The sequence below is a fragment of the Terrapene carolina genome, unplaced genomic scaffold (assembly GCF_002925995.2).
Source record: "Terrapene carolina triunguis isolate 2854851 unplaced genomic scaffold, T_m_triunguis-2.0 Scaffold58, whole genome shotgun sequence".
NCBI lineage: Eukaryota > Metazoa > Chordata > Testudines > Emydidae > Terrapene > Terrapene triunguis.
Window position 1 is genome coordinate 106,142,945 of NW_020664409.1, and position 24,466 is coordinate 106,167,410.

Genomic DNA, 24,466 nt, shown 5'->3' on the forward strand with positions numbered 1-24,466 from the left:
TGAATAGCTGCTAGTGACAAGTGGGTTAGATTTATTTTGTCCCGCTTCAGTTCAGTCACCTGAAACCAACAACACTGCTCGGTGTCTTAAATCTTTGCTGTCTCTAGTAACGTGGAAAGCTTAGCAGCACCTGCGTTACTCAACAACAATATCCCTCCCCAAGGCTGGGAGGCTTTCACAGACAAGAAGAGAGTTTATGGCCTTCGAAGTCCTCCTGCAGTTTGGGAGCTTACTGTCACATGGCAGTGTGAAACAGTGAAAGAAGACCACAACAGTAATGGATTTGCTGTGAGTAAAACATATATATTAAAATGCAAACAGAGCATTCCTGTTGTGAACTGTTATTAATGGACTTTCTTTTGTATTGGTACTAATGGCACTGAGAGTTCCTCTTTCCAAAAAGAGCATAATGTTCTCGAGGAATAAATTCTAACACAGTCGCTCCAAAGCTCAGATTAGAAAACAAGAGGCCAAGGGCAATAGTACCAGACAGCCCAGAAATATTCCACACTGGGTTACTGTAGTGTGTGCCTCTAGGAGCTGGTTATATCGGTGTACTGTTTGTTGAAGGTAAGCTCAAAGGGCTGCCTATTGTGTTTGAGAAGGCAATGATTGCATTTGTACCTGAGCCCTTGGAGCTCTTGTTCATACTGATGATGTCCCCACTTGTCTGCTCAGGCTCCGACTTCCTGAAGATACTTTTCATGGTCGACTGGAAGTTGTTGGTGACAAAGCAGTAGACGATGGGGTCCATGCAGCTGTTGAGGCTACTCAGAGTCACGGTCACATGGTAGACAATTAAGCTGATGTTATGGGGAATGTCTGGGTTGATGGAAATGGCCACCTGGCGCACATGGAAAGGTGTAAAGCAGATCATGAAGATGATGAGGACAGTGGTCAGGAGCTGAACGGCCCTCATTCGCCTCTCACGGCTCTGGTGCATGAGGCTGGGCTTGGATAGCGCACACATGATCCTAGTGGTGAAGAAGGTGATGATGATGAGCGGGAAGAAATACTCGCAGACCATCAGGGCAAAGATCTTGGCGAGGCAGCAGGGTGCAAAGGTTATCGCCATGGTCAGAATGGAGAAAGTGACCACAGTTGCAAAGACCCAGATGAAGACACAGATCCCCTTGGCACAGCTGGGGTTCCTCCACTTACGTGAGGCTTCCACCTGCACAATGGCCAGGTACCGGTCGATGCAGATGCACGTCAAGAAGAGAATGCTGCAGTACATGTTGACGAAGTAGCCAAAGATGTGAACAAAGGAACACTTCAGGCAGTCCCCTGCAGTGTAGTACATGATGATTCGGGTGGGCAAGGAGAAGCCCACCAGTAGATCAGTAACGATCAGGTTGATGGTGTAGATGACAGAGGTGGTTTTCGTCTTGGTGCGGAAGCAGAACACGTAGAGAGCTAAGCTGTTCAGCACAACGCCCACCAGGAAAATGATGGCATTGACCGCCATCAGGGCTATCCACAGGCTGTAAAAGTCTTGGTAAAGTTCTTGGTCCATATGGATGAACTTGTCGAACATGTTGACCTCATTTGAGCTGCTAGAGTTGGGCGCCCTCGTGGAGTTGAGAGGGTTAAGGGCCGGTTCTCGGGAGGAGGAGGCGTGCATACTCAGTGCTCTGGGGACCTGAAAGAAAGAAGCAACAGCAAAGAGACAGTTACAGGCATGTTCAGGGGTTCACAGCACAGAACACTGCAGCCTCATTGTGCGGCTTTTTGAAGGCATTTACCAAGGGTTGTGGTGGATTCTCCATCACTGGCAATTTTTAAATCGAGATTGGGTGTGTTGCTAAAAGATCTGCTCTAGGGATTATTTGGGGGAAAGTTCCATGGCTTGTGTTACACAGGAGGTCAGACTAGATGATCACAATGGTCCCTTCTGGCTTGGGAATCTATGGATAATTATATCTCCCCAGTGGCCTACAGCCAGACCATCTCAGTCTGCGATCACATCCCATCTCACAAGCTAAGCAGAGTCATGCTGCTGCCCTGAACAGCTTACACTCCATATTTTAGGTATGGCCCAACATGATGGGATAACAAACATCAAGGAGGGAAAGCTCTGTGGATGGACCAGAGGTACAGCAATAGGCAAAGCGAATGTAGGGTATGTCTACACTTGGAGCTGCGGGGAGCGGTGAATTCCAGCTTGAGGAGACATAGCTGGACTAGCTGTCCTTGAGCTAGCCGACCCAAATACATGCCCATCAGAGACGCTAGGCATGTACTCAGGGCAACTAGCCCCTCCTGCTGCTCCCACTGCGCTATTTTTAGCCCACTGGCAGGATGAGAGCTAGTGCAGGTATGTCTCCTGGAGCTGGGAATTGCACCCCCAGTGCCAAGTTCAGATGCACACATCTGTTCAGTTTTTCAAGTAGAGAAGATACCGATCTGTTGACTCACGTATTGCTGGGCATGGATGAGAGGCGTGACCTTTCAGCAGAGTTTCACAGGAATAGTGAGTAAACACTGGGCAGACCAGAGCAGGGTGAGCTTGTTCCTTGCATACAAGTGGTCTGATTGATGCCACTGGGCACAGAGATGAGCCAGCCATGGTGGAAAAAATGGTCTCCAAATTATTCATTCTCATTTAAAAAAATCTTAGCGGGCTGGGGAAGATCCTATTGCTTAGAAGCTTGGGACATGGAGAAATGCGATCTGAGCAAGAATTAGGCAGCTGGTGTGCTTAGAACACAGCCTGTCATGCTGAGCAGTAGTGTCTGATTGTTTCCTTGTGCTCCCGCTATTCGTCTGTCTGTATCCACCTTGTGTCTCTTGTCTCATACTCAGATTGCATAAGCTCTTTGGAGCAGGGGCTCTTTGTTTGTTCTGTGTGTCTCATGGAATATCAGGGTTGGAAGGGACCTCAGGAGGTCATTTAGTCCAACCCCCTGCTCAAAGCAGGACCAATCCCCAACTAAATCCCCAAATGGCCCCCTCAAGGATTGAGCTTGCAACCCTGGATTTAGCAGGCCAATGTTCAAACCACTGAGCTATCCCCTTTGTCCAGTGCCTAGAACAAGGGGGTCAACGACAGGGCACATAGCACTATTCTTATGCAAGTCCATAAATAAATAATAATTAATAAATAAAGTGCCAGACAAGCACAGCAGGTGGGCCTTGGGGCAGTGTGGGGACACTAGGCACATCAGCAGTGGTCTGGGGTAAGCTTCTAGCCCTCAAGGTTGTAAAGAAAAGATTGAAAACATGACGTGGGCATAACCAAGACAGCAACATCTGCCTGAGTGTGCAAAGAGCCTGAAACACTTGCTCTGAGAGGTGTGAACTCTCCCATGAATTTCAATGGGCTGTTAACTACACCTGGAAGTGACAGCAACATCTGCCTGAGTGTACAAAGACAACAACATCTCCCTGAGTGTACAAAGAGCCTGCAATGGTTGCTCGGAGAGGTGTGAATCAATGGGCTGTTAACTACACCAAGGGAGGTCTGTGTGTGGCAGGAGGAGAAAGTGCAGCATGCCTAGCTCATCCAGCCAGGCAGAGACAACTCAGCAGCTAGCATGTAAATACTGGGACCCTCCCCACTGCCTGGTGCAGTCTGAGTGTAAGAAAGGGCCCCAAATCACTCCCCTGTCCCTGCCTCGCTTCCTTCCTTCGCCACTCCAAATGGAGGGGTGAGGTCATGGAGAAGTGATGGTGCCACAGCTTGGGGGTGAGCCACTGGGACACTGTGTCTGCCTAGAGCTCTGTGTCGTCTTGCGGGTGGGTCGTCTAGGGGTTGAGTGGGAGCAGAGAAGTGAGCTTTGGCGGTGATGCTGTATGGTTGAACTATCACCACGCTTGATTGCCCATTAAGAACACTTCACTCGCACCACGGGCCATAGAAGAAACTCATTCCGTCTAGATAAGTCTTCCTTGAACACCTTAGTACAGATATGGCCAATGGCTGCCCCTGTGAGTCAGCCAGCCATGTAAGGACATGTGACATGCTCCTGAGACCCTGGACTCCATCTTGTGCCAGTAATTTCCCACAAATTGTGTTGTGAGCTTTGTTTGGGACTGTACATTTCCAGGCAAATGGCAAAGAGTATAAAAGACCCCTAAAATGACTCCATTTTGCCTCTTTCCTTCTCTGATTCTCTGCACTGTGGATTTACAACTAAAAGGGGCATATTGGACTATGGACTGAGGACCTGCCAAGCTTTTGGAAGTTACCAGAGACTTTACAAGCTAGCAGTCTATACCGTCACTGCTACAAACCTGATATAAGAACATTGTCATTATTGTAGGTATATGATTCTATTAACCATATTAACTCTCTTCTTCTTTTCTTTATTAATAAACCACTAGATTTTAGTTACTAAAGGATGGGCAGCAGCGTGGTTCTTGTATATTGACCTGGCTGTGTGGGTGATCTCTTGAGATCAGAAGAACCCTTTGTCTGATGAAATTGGATTTCAGTAACCGCTCATCAGAAAGTCCAGTGTCTGGGTGGACCAATAAGACCTGGACTGCCTAAGGAGGCTGCATTTTTGACTTCTTGTTAACCAGTGTGGCGAGACTGAAGTTTACTTTTATTACTGGCTTGGTACAATCTAATGATAGAGTAACCACCAGTTTGAGGTGTGCCTGCCCTGTTTCTCAGCAGTTTGTCCCGAATCTGCTATTCTCAGCTGTGACCCACTGAGGCATGGGGACGGGTGGGAACAGGGAGAAGTGCCCGGTTGAGTGTACCTGAGGCCGAGCCTTGCTTTGAGTGTCTGCTGGCGCTCTGATCCGTGTCCGGGGTGGGCAGATAAAGGGTCTGGGTTCTTAAGTTACAGTCAGATAGTTGCCAGGCAGTTACCTTTGCCATAAAAGTAAGGAACAGTTTCATTTTACAGCCAAGACCCAGTAGGCTGTGTAGCAGCTTCTAGAGCTCTGTAGACATAGCAACATCAGTCCTGAGATTCCAAACCAAGCTGCTGCTGCCAGGGTCCGACAGTTTAATTTTCAAATCGTTCCCGGCTTACCCACTGTTTTAAACAGATTGATATAAAAACTATATACACGGAAACTTGGCTGATTGAAATAAGTGGTTTGAAAAACATCTGGAATACCTCAAATCAGCCTCTTGGGACCTGGGCGTTAAACCTCCACCCCCACCCTCGAGCCTCAGTCTGAATCAGCACAGGATAATAATGAAAGTCCTGGGCCAAGCGAGCTTAAAAGCACATGAGATCAAAGAATAAACGTAGTAATATGAGAAACTTAGATGCAAACATATTTTCCAGAATTAACAGAACGCTAAATATCCTTGGGGATCCCGTCGGAGAAGGGGAGCCGTCCTGTGCAATCTGCAGAAAGCGTGGGAAGGTTTCTAGAAAGGCCAGTGCTCTTCTAAGTGAGCGTTGGAGCATTTGAAGAGATTCTCTACATGTGCTCAACCACTCTACTGCTCATGAGAAATTCTTGGAAACAGAACGAGAGTCGCTTTGCCCGCAAGAAGCTCCTATTAATAGTTAGCCTTGTAAAATGCAACCTAACGAGCAGAGCTGGTTGGAAATTCGCCAGTGGAATGGGTTTCCATCCGGGAATGCCAATTAGCTGCAATGCTTTGCAGAAGTGGTTCAATTTCAGCGAAGTGGCGGGTTGCTGGGGATTCCGGGCTTCTAGGTTCCCAGCTCTTTGGCAGCCTATCTGGGGGTCTGATGGGGAGCTGGGAACCTGGAAGTCCTGGGAGGACTGGCTCCCTGGATTGTGGTTCTGGGGCAGCATGGAATTCCCGGGCTACTAGTGTCAGCCCATGAGGCAGATGGCCCCTGAACCGGAGATTTCAGGGTCTGTGGCTCTGGGGTAGCCCACGAAGGGCATGACCCTGGAGCTGGGGATCCCAGGGGTCTCAAGGTTCGCAGCTCTGGGGAAGTCATGGAGAATTTCAAAATTGTTGGGTTTTGTTCCAAAGCTCAGCAAAACCAAATCTGAAATATCAAAATGCTCCATGAAACAGAATCCCCTTTCTCTGCCCTGCCCTGCCCCAATAAGGAGAGCTAAAAGTGTGCTGCTTTGTCTGACCTTCCTCCCCATAATTTCCTGCCACTGTGAAAAGTTAAATCATCAAAAATCTAAAACTGTTTTAAAATGAACATCAATATTATCTGTTGAAATGATAAAAAAATAGAAATCCAGTTCTGCCCCGCCTCGATATGAGAGTTTCTACCTGAGTCTGAAATACAGGATGACACAGTCTCTATTCTGCCTCTCAAGCTCAAACTGAGGGTGGCAATGGCATTTTAATTTATATTAAAGTAAGGACAGAATTAAACATATGAGACCAAAGGCCTAATCCAAAGCCCATGAAAGTCAAAGAAACACTCCCGCTGGTGTTGGATCAGACCCCAAGTAAGAGTCAGATACAATGCAAACAAGAGAATGCAAATGAGAAACACCGGCACAGTAATCCAAATCAGAGAAAGCAGAACGCCGGAGATAGACGCCTTCAGACAATCACGGCACCAAAGATATTTCATTGTAATTTACATCAGGCAGTGAGAGCAGAGCCTGGGAATTGAGACAGCCAAATTTGAATTGTTAGCTGCCCTTGGTCATGTGATCTGATTTGCTCATCGTCTCTACGCATCCAGTTTAGTTTTAAGCGTCCCAAGTTATGAGCTTCCACTGCTGCTCCCGTGCGATTTTTCTTCAGCCGTACAGTCCAATATTCACCCTACATTTTCCTTTGCTCCAGTTCAGTTCATTACACCGAGTTAGCGACATGCCTCATTATCACTATAATTGAGAGTCTCATAGGTCTGCATGGTGCTTTACAGACAAATGAAATGGACATGCCCCGGCCTCGAGGAATATTGTTCATATACCCTAGATACTTGAGGCAAATCATAGGGCTTGTCCACCTAGCCCCAGTTTAAAGTGAAGCAAACTCTTGGCATTTGCAGACCTAGCATCCAAAAGGTGGTAGATAACCCTTTGTCTGCCAAACTGAATTTACAGTGTTGGGTTTTTGTAAGGGAGAGTCCAACATGGTTGGTTTCGATCTGTTCACCCTGCCTCTGCTTGTCTCCATGGAAAAAGGGAAGGATCGGTGTCAGGGAAAATTAGATACAGGATGGCGTGGAGATGGCTTCTATTTGGGGTCCCTTTGTGCCTGTCTTGGTACCAAGGTCTCAGTAACAAAGCCAAAAGGGTTACGCTAAAGGTTTCCTCACCAGCAGGCAATGCAAAAAACGGAGATGGGGCCCCAAGCAAAAGAGAGCTTGCTCCTTCTCCAGATCAGAATTGAAATTGTTACAGAAGATTTGTAATATAAGATGAATGGACTTTTATTGTTGGGTCACATTCCATTATTTTTCTACCCCCATCGCTTGGTAATATGCATTAGGAATTGGGGAGCTGGTAAGGCAAAAAACTAAAAACCCTCCACCCATTTTTTTAAAATGAGGTGGCTCTGGACCAAAATCCCAGTTAATATTACTCAGTACTCTTCAGCTGTCGAGCACCGAGGGCTTGACAAAAGGTATATTGTCCTCATCTGTAAAATGGGGATATTGAGGCACAGAGGGGCAAAGACCCAGGTTTCTGTAGGTGTTTAAGCACTGCTGCACTCAACTTTGTAATGCCTACCTGATTTAGGAGCCTAAGTCTAATTTTCCACAAGTGGCTTAGGCACACAAGAGCCTAAATCCCATTGATTGCCAATGGGATTTTGGCTCCTAAGTGCCTATGTCCCTTTTGAAAATGAGACTTAAGCCCATAACTCAGTTAGGCATTGCAATGCTGAGTGCAGCAATCCCCAAACACCTTTAGCAAGCTAGTCCAAAGTGACTTGCTGAAGGGCAAAGAGAAAGTCAGCGGCAGAGTCAAGATTCTCCAGAGGTCTCCCAGGTCTCCTTATTCCAAATCTGGTGTGCTGTTCACTGGACCACGGTACCTCTCTGGTACAAGCACCCCTGACATGTTGGGAAAGTTTGCAGCTGGATTGCTCAGATCTATTTCTCTTTTTATCCCATTATTTACATCTGTGCATCGTGGGGACAGCAGAGTGGAAGTACCATAATATCATGAAAAAGCTTCTTCTCCCAAAAATTCCTACCCATTGTTGCAGACCCAGTAATCGCCTAAGTATCTGACTTCAGCCTAACTGTTCAGTTATCTAACCACTAGCATATACTTTATTATCAAAGGCCAGATTCAGCACCTGAGGTTGTGAGGAGCTGTATACTGTTTCTTTCTGGGGCCGGGGTGGGGAAAGCGAGCTCCCCTGGCCCCAGGGCTGCAGCAGGGGCACAGAACCTGCCCCTCCAAACCCAGTGAAATTTAAATTCCTGCACATGCCCCTGATTTCTTTAAATCTGTAGCAGGCAGCTAGGCAAGACGGGGATTGGGAAAAGGAGAAAAGAAAGGCTTAGGGTTGCTATTGTTTTCCTTATTCTGATCAAGCTCTTTGTTCAGTGTTAGAAGAGCAACTCTCTTTGCAATTCTTTATCCTTGACCCATGCCCTGGGCTGATTCCATCAGGATTTGTGCCAGGTAGGAAACGGACGGATGCTTTGCTGGTCCAGACCCTAAAGTCTCTTTCCCTGTTGTCTCCATGCTTGGCGCTACGTTAGCTTATTTCTCATGGGTAGCTCAGCCCTGGGACTGTCGGGCCACTCCCAGAAGGGCAGAGTCGACCACCAGGTTTTCATTCACAGCATTTTTAGTTTTGCTTCTGCAGCAAACACCAACTTCAGCCTCGGCTTTAGGGGCCTGATCCAATGCTTAGCAAAGACCAGGGGAGTCTTTTCACTGACTACCTTGGCCTTTGGATCAGGTCCTCTGATGCGAAGTGGGATGCAGAAGACAGGCAGCCAGGGGGAATGAACCAAGCTCTGTTATAGCAGCACCTGCACGGTTAAAGGGTTATTTAGTGGCATACGCAGACAGGATCTCGGCATGGGGGCACAGAGAGAGGGAACGAGAGAGCCATATGCTGCGACAGCCAAGACTGAAAAGAACATTAACAAACAAGCCAGAGTGTAATTCAAATAAACAGTCAAAGTTAATGCTTTGGCTTTTTCCCATCTCACAGTCCTGAATCCGAACAGCTGGGCGAATTCCCATCCCCCACCCGCCTCCTGCCTTCGAACGTTACGCAGCTCTCTGGGAACGGCTTCAGCGTGTGTTTAGCTTTGCAGCCGCTCTGTGTTTAAATTTCCTCCAGTGATTTATCATCTTATTTATAAACGAAGGGTTAAACCCGCTCTCTTTCGATTTAAAAGGGTCAGATCCGCGTGCTGGCAAGTTCTTTCTCAACTATGGCTCAAACTGGCCAAATATGGTATTTTTTGTAGACAGAGCACAGAGAACAGCTTTTATGCCATGTGTATCTCAGTGAGCTTGGAGAGGATGGCTATGCTGCATACTGCCAGCAGAATACCCTGGGTTCAGAACTGTTCAGAAGAAAGGAAACTACCTAAACAAATCCAGGGGGAAGCTCCCGGGCTTTACGGAATGTGCTAGTTTCTCTACGGGACAATTGACCCCATCACTAAAAGAACCATCACTAAGTGGCACCCTCGTTGGCATTCTCAGCAGATGTTAAGGTCTGGATGCACCAGAGTGGCCAAAGGTATTTAGGACCCTAAAGATGCAGATAGACACAGTGAGATTTTTAAAAGTGCTTAACTCCTATTGAAACCAATGGGAGTTAGGCACCAAGATGCTTCTGAAAAGCTTCCCAGGCACCTAGCTGCATCTTTAGGTGCCTAGAATCTCTTTAAAAATCTGTCCCTGGCTGATCACAATCACCCCTAGAATGGCCCCCATCCTATCACAGTTGAGGCAGGTTGGCTGGGGCTGAATGGGGGAAAATTGCCCTTACCAGGCTCTGAGGCGGGAGAATTTCAGTACCCGGGAACGTCAGCTCAGCACTTTTCACACTTGTTCACATGTATTGCCCTCTCTCATACAAAACGCTATGTTACACGAGCGTCAGGCTTGCAGAACGAAACCCTGCAAAGCGAGGAAGCTGCAGGTATGGTTATGCACACCACATTAACTCTAGCCAGGTGTGTTCTTTCACCTAGAACGCTGGTTAAAAAAAAAAGCCGTTTCAATTCTTTTTTAAAAATCAGACCCTGTCTACTACGTCTGCAGAGAGGACAATTTTCAAGCCCTCAAAACATAGTCAAATCAACCCCCTCTTTTTTTTTTAACCAGAACACTCCAATGAATTTCTTTTCTGTTAGGGCTATTTCTGTGCCAAATTCAACTTTCCCCAGTTGCCAAGCTTCCCAAGTACGTTGGCATGTAGAGCTCTTCAAAAAAGTCACAAGGGTTTTATAAATGGGGAAGTATTTTGCTCAAACGTAAATAACCTTAAGGAAAAAAGCAAGGCCCTGAAAGTTTCGTTCTGATGGGCGAAAGGTTTGGAAGTTGGAAAGTAACTGAAAAGGGGGTTGGAATGGAAGTACTCATGGACCTTGGGGAGGGATAGCTCAGTGGTTTGAGCATTGGCCTGCTAAGCCCTTTGAAAAAAGCAACAGAGGGTCCTGTGGCACCTTTAAAACTAACAGAAGTATTGGAGCATAAGCTTTCGTGGGTGAATGCCCACTTCATCAGACGCAAGTAATGGAAATTTCCAGAGGCAGGTATAAATCAGTATGGAGATAACGAGGTTAGTTCAATCAGGGAGGGTGAGGTGCTCTGCTAGCAGTTGAGGTGTGAACACCAAGGGAGGAGAAACTGCTTCTGTAGTTGGATAGCCATTCACAGTCTCTGTTTAATCCTGATCTGATGGTGTCAAATTTGCAAATGAACTGGAGCTCAGCAGTTTCTCTTTGCAGTCTGGTCCTGAAGTTTTTTTGCTGTAAGATGGCTACCTTTACATCTGCTATTGTGTGGCTAGGGAGGTTGAAGTGTTCTCCTACAGGTTTTTGTATATTGCCATTCCTGATATCTGACTTGTGTCTATTTATTCTCTTGTGTAGTGACTGTCCAGTTTGGCCAATGTACATAGCAGAGGGGCATTGCTGGCACATGATGGCATATATAACATTGGTGGACGTGCAGGTGAATGAGCCGGTGATGTTGTAGCTGATCTGGTTAGGTCCTGTGATGGTGTTGCTGGTGTAGATATGTGGGCAGAGTTGGCATCGAGGTTTGTTGCATGGGTTGGTTCCTGAGTTAGAGTTGTTATGGTGCGGTAGATAGAATAACCCCGGTTTCGGCTCTAAGGGTATGTTGATTTGTTCCTGTGTTCATCATGAACAGGTATGACTACCAGAAGGAGGCTGCCAGACAACTCTCCAATACCAAATTCTACAGGCCACTTTCCTCAGATCCCACTGAGAAATACACTAAGAAACTGCAACATCTACTCAGGACACTCCCTACACTAACACAGGAACAAATCAACATACCCTTAGAGCCCCGACCGGGGTTATTCTATCTACTACCCAAGATCCACAAACCTGGAAATCCTGGATGCCCCATCATCTCGGGCATTGGCACTCTCACTGAAGGACTGTCTGGATATGTTGACTCCCTACTCAGACCCTACGCCACCAGCACTCCCAGCTATCTCCGTGACACCACTGATTTCCTGAGAAAACTACAATGCATTGGTGACCTCCCAGAAAACACCATCCTAGCCACCATGGATGTAGAGGCTCTCTACACAAACATCCCACACACAGATGGAATACAAGCTATCCGGAACAGTATCCCTGATGATGACACAGCACAACTTGTTGCTAAGCTCTGTGACTTTATCCTCACGCACAATTATTTCAAATTTGGTGACAATATATACCTCCAGACCAGTGGCACCGCCATGGGCACCCGCATGGCCCCACAATATGCCAACATTTTTATGGCTGACCTGGAACAACGCTTCCTCAGCTCTCATCCACTCATGCCCCTTCTCTACCTACGCTACATTGATGACATCTTCATCATCTGGACCCATGGGAAGGAGACCCTGGAAGAATTCCACCATGATTTCAACAGCTTCCACCCCACCATCAACCTCAGCCTGGACCAATCTACACGGGAGGTCCACTTCCTAGACACCACAGTACAAATAAGCGATGGCCACGTTAACACCACCCTATACCGAAAACACACCGACCGCTACGCCTACTTTCATGCCTCCAGCTTCCACCCCGGACACACCACACGATCCATCGTCTACAGCCAAGCGCATCTGCTCCAACCCCTCAGACAGAGACCAACACCTACAAGATCTTCACCAAGCATTCTCAAAACTATGATACCCACACAAGGAAATAAAGAAACAAATCAACAGAGCCAGACGTATACCCAGAAGCCTCCTGCTACAAGACAGGCCCAAAAAAGAAACCAACAGAACTCCACTGGCCATCACCTACAGTCCTCAGCTTAAACCTCTCCAACGCATCATCAGTGATCTACAACCCATCCTGGACAATGATCCCTCACTTTCACAGACCTTGGGAGGCAGGCCAGTCCTCGCCCACAGACAACCAGCCAACCTTAAGCATATTCTTACCAGCAACCACGCACCACACCATAACAACTCTAACTCAGGAACCAACCCATGCAACAAACCTCGATGCCAACTCTGCCCACATATCTACACCAGCAACACCATCACAGGACCTAACCAGATCAGCTACAACATCACCAGCTCATTCACCTGCACTTCCACCAATGTTATATATGCCATCATGTGCCAGCAATGCCCCTCTGCTATGTACATTGGCCAAACTGGACAGTCACTGCACAAGAGGATAAATGGACACAAGTCAGATATCAGGAATGGCAATATACAAAAACCTGTAGGAGAACTCTTCAACCTCCCTGGCCACACAATAGCAGATGTAAAGGTAGCCATCTTACAGCAAAAAAACTTCAGGACCAGACTCCAAAGAGAAACTGCTGAGCTCCAGTTCATTTGCAAATTTGACACCATCAGATCAGGATTAAACAAAGACTGTGAATGGCTATCCAACTACAGAAGCAGGTTCTCCTCCCTTGGTGTTCACACCTCAACTGCTAGCAGAGCACCTCACCCTCCCTGATTGAACTAACCTCATTATCTCCATACTGATTTATCCACCTGCCTCTAGAAATTTCCATTACTTGCGTCTGATGAAGTGGGCATTCACCCATGAAAGCTTATGCTCCAATACTTCTGTTAGTCTCAAAGGTGCCACCGGACCCTCTGTTGCTTTTTACAGATTCAGACTAACACGGCCACCCCTCTGATACTAAGCCCTTTGAGGGAGCCATTTAGGGATCTGGAGCGAAAATCTGTCAGGGACGGTACTTAGTCCTGCTGTGAAGGCAGGGGACTGGACTCGATGACCTTTCATGGTCCCTTCCAGCTCTATGAGATAGGTATATCTCCATTAAAAAAAAAATTTAGCCACTCTCTGTTGGCCCACTGGGGTTTGAACTGCAGACCTCCAGAGCTAAAAGCATAACTTGCTACAACTTGAGCTAAAGCACCAAACTTCTGCAGCTTATGGCTTTAACAACTCTTTGCCTCTGTGGATCAGCCCAGCGTGGGCCCTCCAACACACACTGAGCGGTGGGTTACACATGCATACAGGGGTAGACAGTCCCTGCTCCTCAGAGCTAGCAGTCCAGAGCTAGATCCTGTCATCTGACCCACAAGGCTGCAGGATCCTTCATGGATCAGATTGCAGGAGCATCCCCTCAGAAAACTATACCTACGTTCCAGCAATTCTATATCCTAACGTCCCATTAGTGTCATGCCAACGACCTAAAGGGATTTTTGTCAATTAAAAGAAGGTGAATTCAATTTTTCAGAATTATTTGTTTAAAGTGTAATGGGGCCAGTCAGTTGGGCAGAGCTGCATTCTTTCTGAAAGCAGGCTAGAAGCCGATGCTCTGGCGAAATATCAGCAATGCTAGACACTCTGGAGACTCTCTATTTAAAACCCGGAAAGAGCTGCCCTCCTCCAGCTCTGTCATAGCTCAAGCATGGAAAATATGGACTGAAGCTTGTGAAAATACAATGCTGGGACATATTCATGGGCTTGTCTATCACTGTGTCTCTTTTGCAGTGGTGTAACTCCACTGACTTCAACAGAGGTACTCCTGATTTACAACAGTAGAAGTGAGGGAAGAAGAAGACCCCTATATATAGAGAGAGAAATATGTCACTTGCCTGTCACTAAATATACACACACAATGGTCGGTGCTGTTATGAGTTTATTCTTATCATAAATCAGAAATGGTTACATTACCCAGGTCGCCTATCTCAGTGTCAGTAAAGCCTTCAAGCCACCACTGACTTGTTTATGCCACATTTTAGAGAAGAGTTACTCCTGAAATGTTTAGATTTTTCAGACATCTTATGGATGCCATAGTATTTTGTATGTCCCTCTTCCTGTAAAACCTTAGGTTAAGTGGTACATTTTCATATCTGTACAAATTATCTATTAAGCTCTCCCATTATGCTTTTGAAGATTCAATATCTCACAGTCTGCCAGAGCTAGAAACAAACGCCATCTGTCACTGAGAAGCATTGGAATGACATAGCTCTAGTGGACACAACGTTAATCTCTAGATCGGATATTGTGTGGGAATACAGACCTCATCGATCCAGGACTGAGATCTGTCAGTCCCGGTCGAGGGATCAGCATAACTGGGGGGAAAGTCCATGTCTGTGAGGAAGACAGGCCTTTTTGTAACAGGTTCTTTATTATTTTAGAAAAGGGGCCGCTTTCAGAAAGAAGCTCAGAGATTTTGAATGCTAAGAGTACACCTACTAGAGATGGATTAGTGAGCAGACTGGAGGGCAAGAAATATATCTTATGTCATGATGTCCATCTTCTCTCTATATATCTCTATTACGTAGTAACTCCCTACAAGAGGCAAAAGACATCGGTGCAGTACCTTTTGGAAAGGGAAGGTTCTTTTATTTGAAAGACCTCTGAGCCATGAGCCATTTGTGTATTAAGGTGAAGTTCTGCTCTTTATTTTTCTCCAGCTACTTGGCTGCTCTTACATTTGACAACAGGCCTGAGCAGAATTGGCTGGGGATATGAATGGCAGAGCCTTTCAACGGGGAGTTACGTTTGGTCCCTTAACTTTCTCACCCAGGGTTACGTGCCAAACAAAGGCAGACCTATGAGAATCACTCCATCAGCATGTCATCCAACATATGACTTCCCCATATAAGCTCCCTGTATTTTAGTCATTGCCAGTAGAGAGAACAGTATTGGCCACTCCAGAGTTTGGTTCAAACGCTGAGTGAAAGTGCAGAGGGCACAGTGTACACTGCTTCTCCTGAATGCTCATCAAAATACTTTATTCTTATAAGGCAGTTTCATCCCTTGATCCCCAAGTGTTTTGTGAGTACCCTTATCCTCTTTCTACTGACAGGGAAACTGAGGCACATAGCAGGTCAGTGGCACAGCTGGGAAGAAACTGCACATTTGATGACTCCCAATCAACTGTCCTTTCCATTGGACTGGACTGTCCTCCTATTTCTCTCTCTGTAGATCGATAATAAAGATTCCACAGGAAATAAACTTTTGCTTGGTTGAATTCTCAAATGTTTGAGTCTCGACTCTTTTTAGTGAATTTTTCATCTCTTGTTTCATAGGATTTTAGCACTAGACACGTGCCAGGCTTGCTGCAGTTCCGACCACCTGTACGGCCTTTGCAAGTTTAATCTTCGCTGAGGAAAAGGTTTGAAATGAGCAACGGGTCGAGTATTTTATCCGGAATTTCCCCCTAGTAGCAGCCATAGCAAAAGGGCATGTCATGTGACCATGCTAAAGTGTTTCTTCTAATAGTGACCTAGGCACTTTATGAAAAGAAGGAAAACAGCATTTTTCTGAAAGGTCTCTCACTTTCTGCTGTGCCGTCAAGCTTAGGCCTGCATCTTTCTCCAGCCCTCAGCAAGCCTAGCTTTCTGTGCCAGGTGTTAAGAGACAGTGCACACAGCATCACGGCCTTCCTACTTTTTAATCCGTATAAGCCAACTTTAACAAGAATTCACGTTTAACAACAAATTACAGACCCAAAGTAGTGACAGATCTTAACGGCGATGTGATACCTTTCACACGAGCAATGCAAAGCCCTTTGTAAACCTTAAATAATTCTCACTGTGCGTTAGGTAAATGCCCTGTGAAGTAGATAAATCCGGTGATACTATTTTACAAACTCAGCTGCAGAGAAGTTCAGGGGATGTGCACAAGGCCACACAGAACAGTCAGGAACAGAGCCCGGCCGGGACTCATTCCCCCTTCACGGGAAATGAGGGACTCAACCAAAACCAGAGAGTTACTACAATGGGAAAATCAAGGCCAGGAGAGCTTATATACCCCACTGTTTAGTGTGTGCTACACCTGTTCCTCTACTCTCAATCCGTGGACCATCTGCCTGCTATGGGACTCTCAAACTCATAGCACTCGATTGCTGAGTTCAGTCTCCCGGAATGACCAAGCAGAGTTGATTCACTTACTCCAAACCTTTTCTGAAACTACTTCAGTCATTCTCCCTGGCTAATAACTGATCATTGTTCATCAGAGCAATAATTATTATGTGCTGCCTCAGAAGTGACAGGCTGACTTACCTCTGATCTGCTTTCCTCTTTTGCCCTTACAGGAGCCCTGGTTAAGAAAATTCCCTGGTGGAACTGAACATTATCCGAAAAGGAGACATCGGTTATGAGGAGCAGAGCAACTGGAGTGACTACAGAAGATGAAGAAATGCCTAATCTCTCTCTCTCTCTCTCCCCCCACCCTCCCTAAATATAGCATTGAAACCAAGAGGAAAAAATATACTAACAAAAAAATTCCACTTCTTGCCTTCAACATTCAGAATTTCTTCGCAAGCATCTGGCTTCTTGCCCAAGTCTGCCTGAAATTTATGAAGTGTTAGAAATGTCAGAGAGGACTTAAGACCTTCCCTATGGTACTAATCCCTATGCATCTCTCCTCAATAAATCTCTGCATCCGTTGCCATGGGTAGTTTTCCCACCTGCATGGGGAGATGAGCTTCCTCTCCTTGGTACAAATCAGGAGACATACTTTTTGTTTCAGGGTGTAAGTCAAGTTTTAAATTGCCTTTGTCTAGTCTCATTGCTCTTATCAAGATCTCCAAGATCTTCCTCCTCCACTGGTGAATTCAGGGGACAGGCAAGAAGCTGTGTCACTCCTGCAGACCATCTTTTTCACTTTCATTAATATAGATACCATCTGACATACTGCTTTGTTCCTGCCAAGCTCTGATACAGAGCCTGAATCTCTACCATGGGCTGGGCATGGTAGGAGGAGGACATATTGGGGGAGCCAAAAGGGAGCAAGTTGCCTAGACAGAGACTACTGTGTCTTACAGATTTTGGGTGCTACCACATTGCAAACAATAAATAATTTTTGATCTAGTCTCTGGAATCTGCTGGCATTCTGAAGTGCCAGACGACTTGCTTGCCATGGCTTGGGAAGAAGAAACATAAATAAATGCCTTCCTTTTTCAAAGTCCTACTCATTGGAAGGATGATGTTGACAGAAGTTTAGACAGCTATCTGCCTAGTGACAAGTAGCTCATAAGTTAGACCAGTAGATAGTCAGGACTCCTGGGTTCTGTTCCCATATGTATAAATTTAGACAAGCTACTTAACATCTCAGCACATCAGTTTACACTTCTGAATGATGAGTTTAATTACTGTTCATAAAGCGAGTTGAGATATTCGAAAGAGTGGCACTATATCAAATACTATGATTAGCATGATTGCAGACTCTTAGTTAGCCGGCTGCAAGCTTTTCAGACACTGAAAGGCGAGGGAGCAGATTGGCACCAATTGAAGACAGGCCACACAGCGGTTAGACTTTTCACCACAGAATTAGTCCAAGTAGCAGTGGTTTGATAGCTGGATTATGATGATCTGTTCTGAATATTGGTCAGACCTGGCTAAATAAACAAACCCAGTTCTCAATGGATGGGGAAATAAATGTGAATGTCCAACTCCTCTTTGACACTGAATGCAGCAGATGAGAGGCTGTCGTTTCCACAGGGAGTTCACCAAACAAACCACCCAACACATTTTATTGATAATAATAACTAAGAGCGTCTTCCTGAAACAGGGCCAACGCAAGACAAGCCTTCCAAGGCAATGGCAGCTGTCATAAATATAAAGGGAAGGGTAACCACCTTTCTGTATACAGTACTATAAAAACCCTCCTGGCCAGAGGCACAAAATCCTTTTACCTGTAAAGGGTTAAGAAGCTCAAGTAACCTGGCTGGCACCTGACCAAAAGGACCAATAAGGGGACAAGATACTTTCAAATCTGGGGGGAGGGGGAGAGAAAGGCTTTGTTCTGTCTGTTCCGTGTGGCTTTTGCCAGAGACAGATCAAGGAAGCAAGCAATCCAACTCCTATAGAGTTAGTAAGTATTTAGCAAGGAAATGCGTTAGATTATCTTTTATTTTGGCTTGTGAATTTCTCTGTGCTGGGGGAATGTGTATCCCTGTTTTTTCTTTTTGTAACTTTAAGGTTTTGCCTAGAGGGAAACCCTCTGTGTTTTGAATCTGATTGCCTGTGAGATTATCTTCCATTCTAATCTTACAGAAGTACTCCTTTTACCTTTTTTCTTTCTAATAAAGTTTTGTTTTTTTAAGAATCTGATTGGGTTTTTTGGTATCCTAAAAACCCAAGGCTGGTCTGTGCTCATCTTGTTTATTCTCAAGCCTCCGCAGGAAAGGGGGTGTAGGGCTTGGGGGAATATTTTGGGGAAATAGGACTCCAAGTGGTCCTTTCCCTGATTCTTTGTTTGAATCACTTGGTGGTGGCAGCGTTTACCTAATCCAAGGTACAAGGAAGAATTTGTGCCTTGGGGAAGTTTTAACCTAAGCTGGTAGAAATAAGCTTAGGGGGTCTTTCATGTGGGTCCCCACATCTGTACCCTAAAGTTCAGAGTGGGGAGGGAACCCTGACAGCCGCAGAGCGTGTCTAGAGTCATTTCATGGACACTTCCGCAGTAGCCCCTTTGACTGTAATACAGCCTCTGGGCAGGGCTAGGGAATGTTGATAAAGGCAGGAGCATCTACATAGCATTGCATCTGCCCCCTTCCCCCCACTTGCCCCATTCCCACCCATCCCCTGTGCACGTTGCTGTGGGGACACTAAGCTCAGGAGCATGGAATGTGTATGGCACCCCTCAGACCACCCCCCCCGCTACAGAACAGAATTTCACCCGCCATCGGGGATTTTATCCACAGCTGCAGAGACAGGAATCACCTCGGTCATGAAAATTAACACTAACGGTAAATGAAGTCTCAAATGTGATTAATTACGAAGCCGTTTTCTTCAATGGCTGCCGAATTTTGGTATAAACAGCTTAATGCAATATTTGTACACCATGTGTAGACACACAATAAAACAAGTGGGGGAAGGCGGGGATACAGCCAATCAGCACATCACAGGATCGTTCAAGGGAGATTGAGCTTTGGGTCTATAGGCCAGGCCCATAAATAGACCAATGGTAAACTCAGCCCATCAACGTCTCATTGGACAGTGGTTATTAGAGAAGGTTGACCCCATTTTCTGGAATGTTTTCATCCTTGGCTCTTTCCCAGGGAGCCGCAGGCTGAACTTTGTGTGGTTCTGTGTTATTTTTTAATGGTCTATTTTTGGTTTTCCCCATAATCAGGAACAGGTTCTCTGCCCCTATTTCTGGAACATCCTCCCTGACCTCGGGAGCTTTCCAGTCCAGTTGGCCTTCTCCTCCTGAGCTCCAGCCCAGCCTTCTTTCTGGACACCCACGTCACTTGCGTGCTGCGAAATCCCAGGCTCTTTAAAAGCAAGCATTATTGCAAGGGCTCCATGAATCATCTCTTCCCAGCTAATCATTGGACTGATGACACGCTCTCCCACCATCTTCTCTACCAAGGCTCCATCTTCCATGCTGGCATGCAATGGAATGAAGAGTACACTAGCGAAGGGGTGAACCCATGGAAACAAAGCAAATACGTCATTCTCCTCTATACAGGCTGTGATGGGAACGTAACGGAGACGTTCCAGGCATGCTCTTGCCCTAGAGAGTAAATCTCAAGTTAAACCTGCTAGGAGGGATTCTTGCCAAAGTCCTGGTCAGGGACAAGGAGGAGATTTTCTCCCAGGGTGTTCTCTTGATATTGGTATTCTATTGAGATCGGTGTTCTGTCCACCTGCTCATTGGCTGGGTGGTTCCCTGCTTTGTCCCGCTGCTGACTCTGCATGCCACACAGCCGCTGTACTCCCAGCCCTAGCACATGGGGGAAACGGAGCTTTCCCTGCTGTCACATACTCTCCCTCGTTGCTGAATTTAGAGCTGTATTCACAGTGGCAGCAGCTGGAACATTTCAAGTGGTCTGTGAGACTGTGCCGAGCATGATGTGTGGAGAGGCAGGTTTCCCAGGGATGTCTGTAGGCCTAGCCAGATGCTGCAGTTAAGGTGGAGATGGCCTATCTGGTTTCTGAGCCAAATGCTGGCACAGGCACAGCTTTCATTGACTACCAGGAGGCATGGGCACAACTCAAGGGCAGCATCAGGGCCCTTGTATCCCTATGTTCAGGCATTTATAATTTTCTCAAAAAGCAAAAACAAACAAAAAAATACCAAACGTGTGGGCTGGAATTTCTCATGCTTGCTCAGATGGATATGCGATGATGTCAAGTACTGTATAGCGTGTTTGAATGTTTTAGGTGGGAAAAGGGACTAGTTAAACCTAAAACAACATATTAGAGACAGTGGGGTATTCAGGATAGGGCACTGGACTGAGAAGCCGGAGACCTGGAGTCTAGAGTCACTTATCTGCGTTGTGCCTCAGTTTACCCATCTGTAAAATAGGGATAATACTGCTTATCCAAGTGCTATGAGACATCAGATGAGAAGTGTCATTATCTTAATCACACACTCTCACTGGAGACACAGTATAAAATGAATGAACTTCTTTAACATTATATTCTATTAGGAGCATAGAACATACCAGTGCCCAGCACTGCGTGGTCACATAATGAAAGATTGTATTGTAGTCAGAGATGGCCCCTGACCCAATCCCGAGATCAAATCCCCATGAACTTTGCAGGAGTCTGGATCCGGATCACAGGTCCCACAATCCTGAATCTGACCATTTCCTGGACTTTTGACACAGTTAGATCTGGATTTCATGGGGTTTTTTTAGGGTCAAAGAAGGTGTTCCTCTTTCTGTCGGGCAGGGGAGGGAGTCCATATCCAGAGGAGCCTCGGCTCCGGTAAAGGGCTCTCAGGCAGTAGTAGAATCGGCCTTGTGGTCTAAACTGAAATGATCAGTGGGGTTTTCTGGGAAGAATAATTGGTTGAAATCAAACAGTGGGAATGATACTGGTATGTCTAGTAGCAACTTCTCTATTCGTTATGTGCAAACTGGTTCAGAAACAAATGAGACTCCTCCCCCCTCCCCAATATATAGCAGTTCCTCAATCACAAATCCTTAAAGACCATGCCCTTGATTTTCTTGGGCAGCCGGGGTGGTAGTGCCATGCAGTGAGTTTGGTACAAGACCGAGAATCTGGAGGATTGGCAATAGTTTCTGTTGTGAACCCTGACACTGATTTGCTGGAAGACTGTGGACAAGTCACGTAATGCTGCTCCACCCTGACCGTCCCCGTCCGTAACATGGGGATAATGCTATTTTCATCTGTAGATCTCAAAGCACTTTGCAAAGGGAGGTAAACTGCAAAGTATTGTTCTTTGTTCAACTTCATCAAACAATAGGGGGGAAAAACAGGGTCATTTTCTTCCATTGCCCACAACTTACAAGAACTTCCTTCCTTGTGAAACATGAAGGAGGAACCTGCAGCGATAATGGAAATGTTTTTCAAGTGTTTTGGCCCCATCGTGTTTACATCAGTGTTGACGAGGGAAATGTATTTATTTCCCCACACTCCAGCAGCAGCAGCGGCAGCGGAGAAGGGCTCTGTGATTGGAGAGCGAGCCTTGGACAGGAGTGTGGGAACATTTTCAAAAGGGCACCGAGCAAAACATTGGCTTCAGTTCTAATCCGAGGGACGGAGTGTAGTGGAGAAGGGGCGAGATTCCATCAGGTGGCAGCCTGATTTCCTATAGAATGTGCCCTCTGCTCAACACCCCTAGCCTAACTCATCTACCTGCAGCAAAGGGAGAGGGGACGTGAGTCAAACTGATCATGGAGCGCAGGGTGCCCAGCTCCGAGAGAGCTGCGGGCTGTTATTTTGCTGTAATGGTTATCGGAGGGGGCTGGGAGTCAGCAAACCTGTCTCCTCCTCCCAGCTCTGACAGGGGACCTGTTCACGTTCTGGGTGAGGATTCTGAAGGGTTCTCGTTTTATTCAGGCTGGTTCTCCCACCCCCTCGTTTGGAGGCTCACACTCCTTGGGAACTAGGCCCAGTTGTCTGAGGGGGAGCGTGATGGAAGAGTGAAGAAGGGCCAGATTTACCCCTCCTGTCCTTGGCTGGCTCCGGGGGAGTTACGGCAGGGAGGATGTTAGCTCACAATGAGCACAGCTTAGTGAAAGCGTGAAAATTCATCGCTCAGGCAGACAGCTCTTGAATGCCACGGGGCTTTAATGGCCAGTGGAGTCCATCCAGGGGCAAATCAAGGTTTATAGGTGCAGGGAGGCTGGAAGGAAGAGTCTGCATGGGGCTTGATGTTTTGGGTCCCCTGAAGTATTGTTGAGCCCAACTTAGTTTCAATCCACCGCTGCCACTGCATGACAGGAAATCAAGCTCCGCTTCTCAACCTCCCACGCTCGATTTTGAATGACGGCCCTAAACCTAACATGCCACAGGAAGTACAATGACTTGTACGGCAGCTGGTGGCCGGCTGTCAGAACAGACATAACCCATCGGGGCTGGTGGCTCAGACAGTGGCAAGCCTTGCTCAATCAAACTCTACCCTTCGTTACACCTCCGCCTCTCCCGTCCTCTGCATGTTGTTCTACAAGGTGAACTATGACGGTGCATCCTGCCAGGCCAGAGGTTGCTGTGCTGAGGTGGCCTCCACTGGGAGTAGCTCTTTGGCTACATCACACACCCCTGTGCCAGGCTGGTGCTCACCTCTGCTTGGAGCTGGCTCAGAACTAAACCCTGGAGCCAGCCCCACCAGCTCTTGGGGTGGGGAGAAATTCCGATTCTAAAATGAGACACACATTTTACATTTGTCCCCTAGCTCTATCATGGGCTGAACCAACACGTTAGAGCCAAACATCCTCAGATTTTTGGGGGGGGGGGGTGTTCAGATTCTGGATCCGGGTCTTAAATATTTGCTTCAGGTTCGTTGCCAGTGATGGTGTTTGCCTCTTTGGGTTGGCCATCCCAGATCAGACCAGTGAGCATCTTGCCTCCCGTAGATGCCTGATACCTGAGAATTCAGAAGGAGGAAACACCCTCCTCCTTCTCCTATACAAGAACCCAGCAGGCCAACTGTGCCAGGCCATGCTGCACACTGAGGAAATATTCCTTCCTGACTCCTGCTCTGAAGCATCATCATCATCAACCATTGTTATTTCTATTGCAGTGGTGACTAAGGGCCTCCGATCAAAGATCACGGTTCCATCGTGCTAGGTGTGCTACAAAAATAGAGGGAAAAGGCAGACCCTGTCCCAGTGAGCTTACCACCTGGGTTTATAACAAGACAGAACAGGTGGGTGGAACAGACATACAGGGGTTGTGAGGGAGATGGGGGATGAGGTAACAGTAAGATGAGCTTGTTTTGCCCAAGAAGCAGGGCTCAGCTCACCACCAGCCTAGCTGTTTTAAGCAGCACAAGATTCTAGCTGTGGATGAGTTGGGTTTCCTTCCTCTCTCATCTCCTGGGGATGGTGGATTCTCTGGATGAAGGAACCTAAACTGCGAGCAACATCTGTTCTTTCTTTCCTTCCTTCTCCTGTGAAAGCAGCACCCTTGCCTCCACAGACGGGCTCTAGTATTTCCTCACGTTCTAAGAGCTCCGGTTCCCCAGGGTTTGAATGGACCAGTAGGGGACAATTGCTTGTTACCCCCATAGAATGAAAGGTGGCTTTTTGTTGAAGTCACCTTCCTGATCTTAATTCCCTCCCAAGGACAACCCACCCTTCTGGCTGAAGAGTCACGGAAGCTGAAGATGGAACAGAGCTAAAAGCTCTTTTAATCCATACGCAGGGGATCAATTCAGGATTCTCCCCTACAGTACAGTCTGTCCATGCCAGCTTTAAGTGATGCGGACAATCGGGATACTGCTCCTTAGGGGACTGTCCTTTAGTCTAATACATTCCCGTTTGACCTCTCTTTGTGAGCTGTGTCCAACCCATCTCAGTGAGAGTGTCTCTCCTGCTCCGATGGGACCACATTGCCTCTGAACTGCCCTGATGGTCCAGGTCTGAACTTAGGTCCCTCCTCTGGCACCGCTCCATGTTATATCACTGTGCCATTGCTCTCACTAGCAGCTGTTTCTTTTTTTAAGCTTATGAAGCTAACTGCCAAGAATGCTACGTCCAGTTTTGCAGTCACGTGGAT

At 46.7% G+C, this 24,466-nt stretch overlaps 1 protein-coding gene across 1 annotated transcript in view; it reads right to left on the reverse strand.

Moving 5' to 3' along the window:
* Positions 1–207: 207 nt before the first annotated feature.
* Positions 208–24,466, reverse strand: part of GPR20 (G protein-coupled receptor 20) — a 33,701-nt gene continuing 9,442 nt past the window's right edge. The window contains exon 2 of the mRNA XM_024198068.2: positions 208–1,642. Coding sequence (XP_024053836.2) covers positions 545–1,624 — 1,080 coding nt within the window. The 5' untranslated portion in view covers positions 1,625–1,642 and the 3' untranslated portion in view covers positions 208–544. The remainder of the gene's footprint in view (positions 1,643–24,466) is intronic.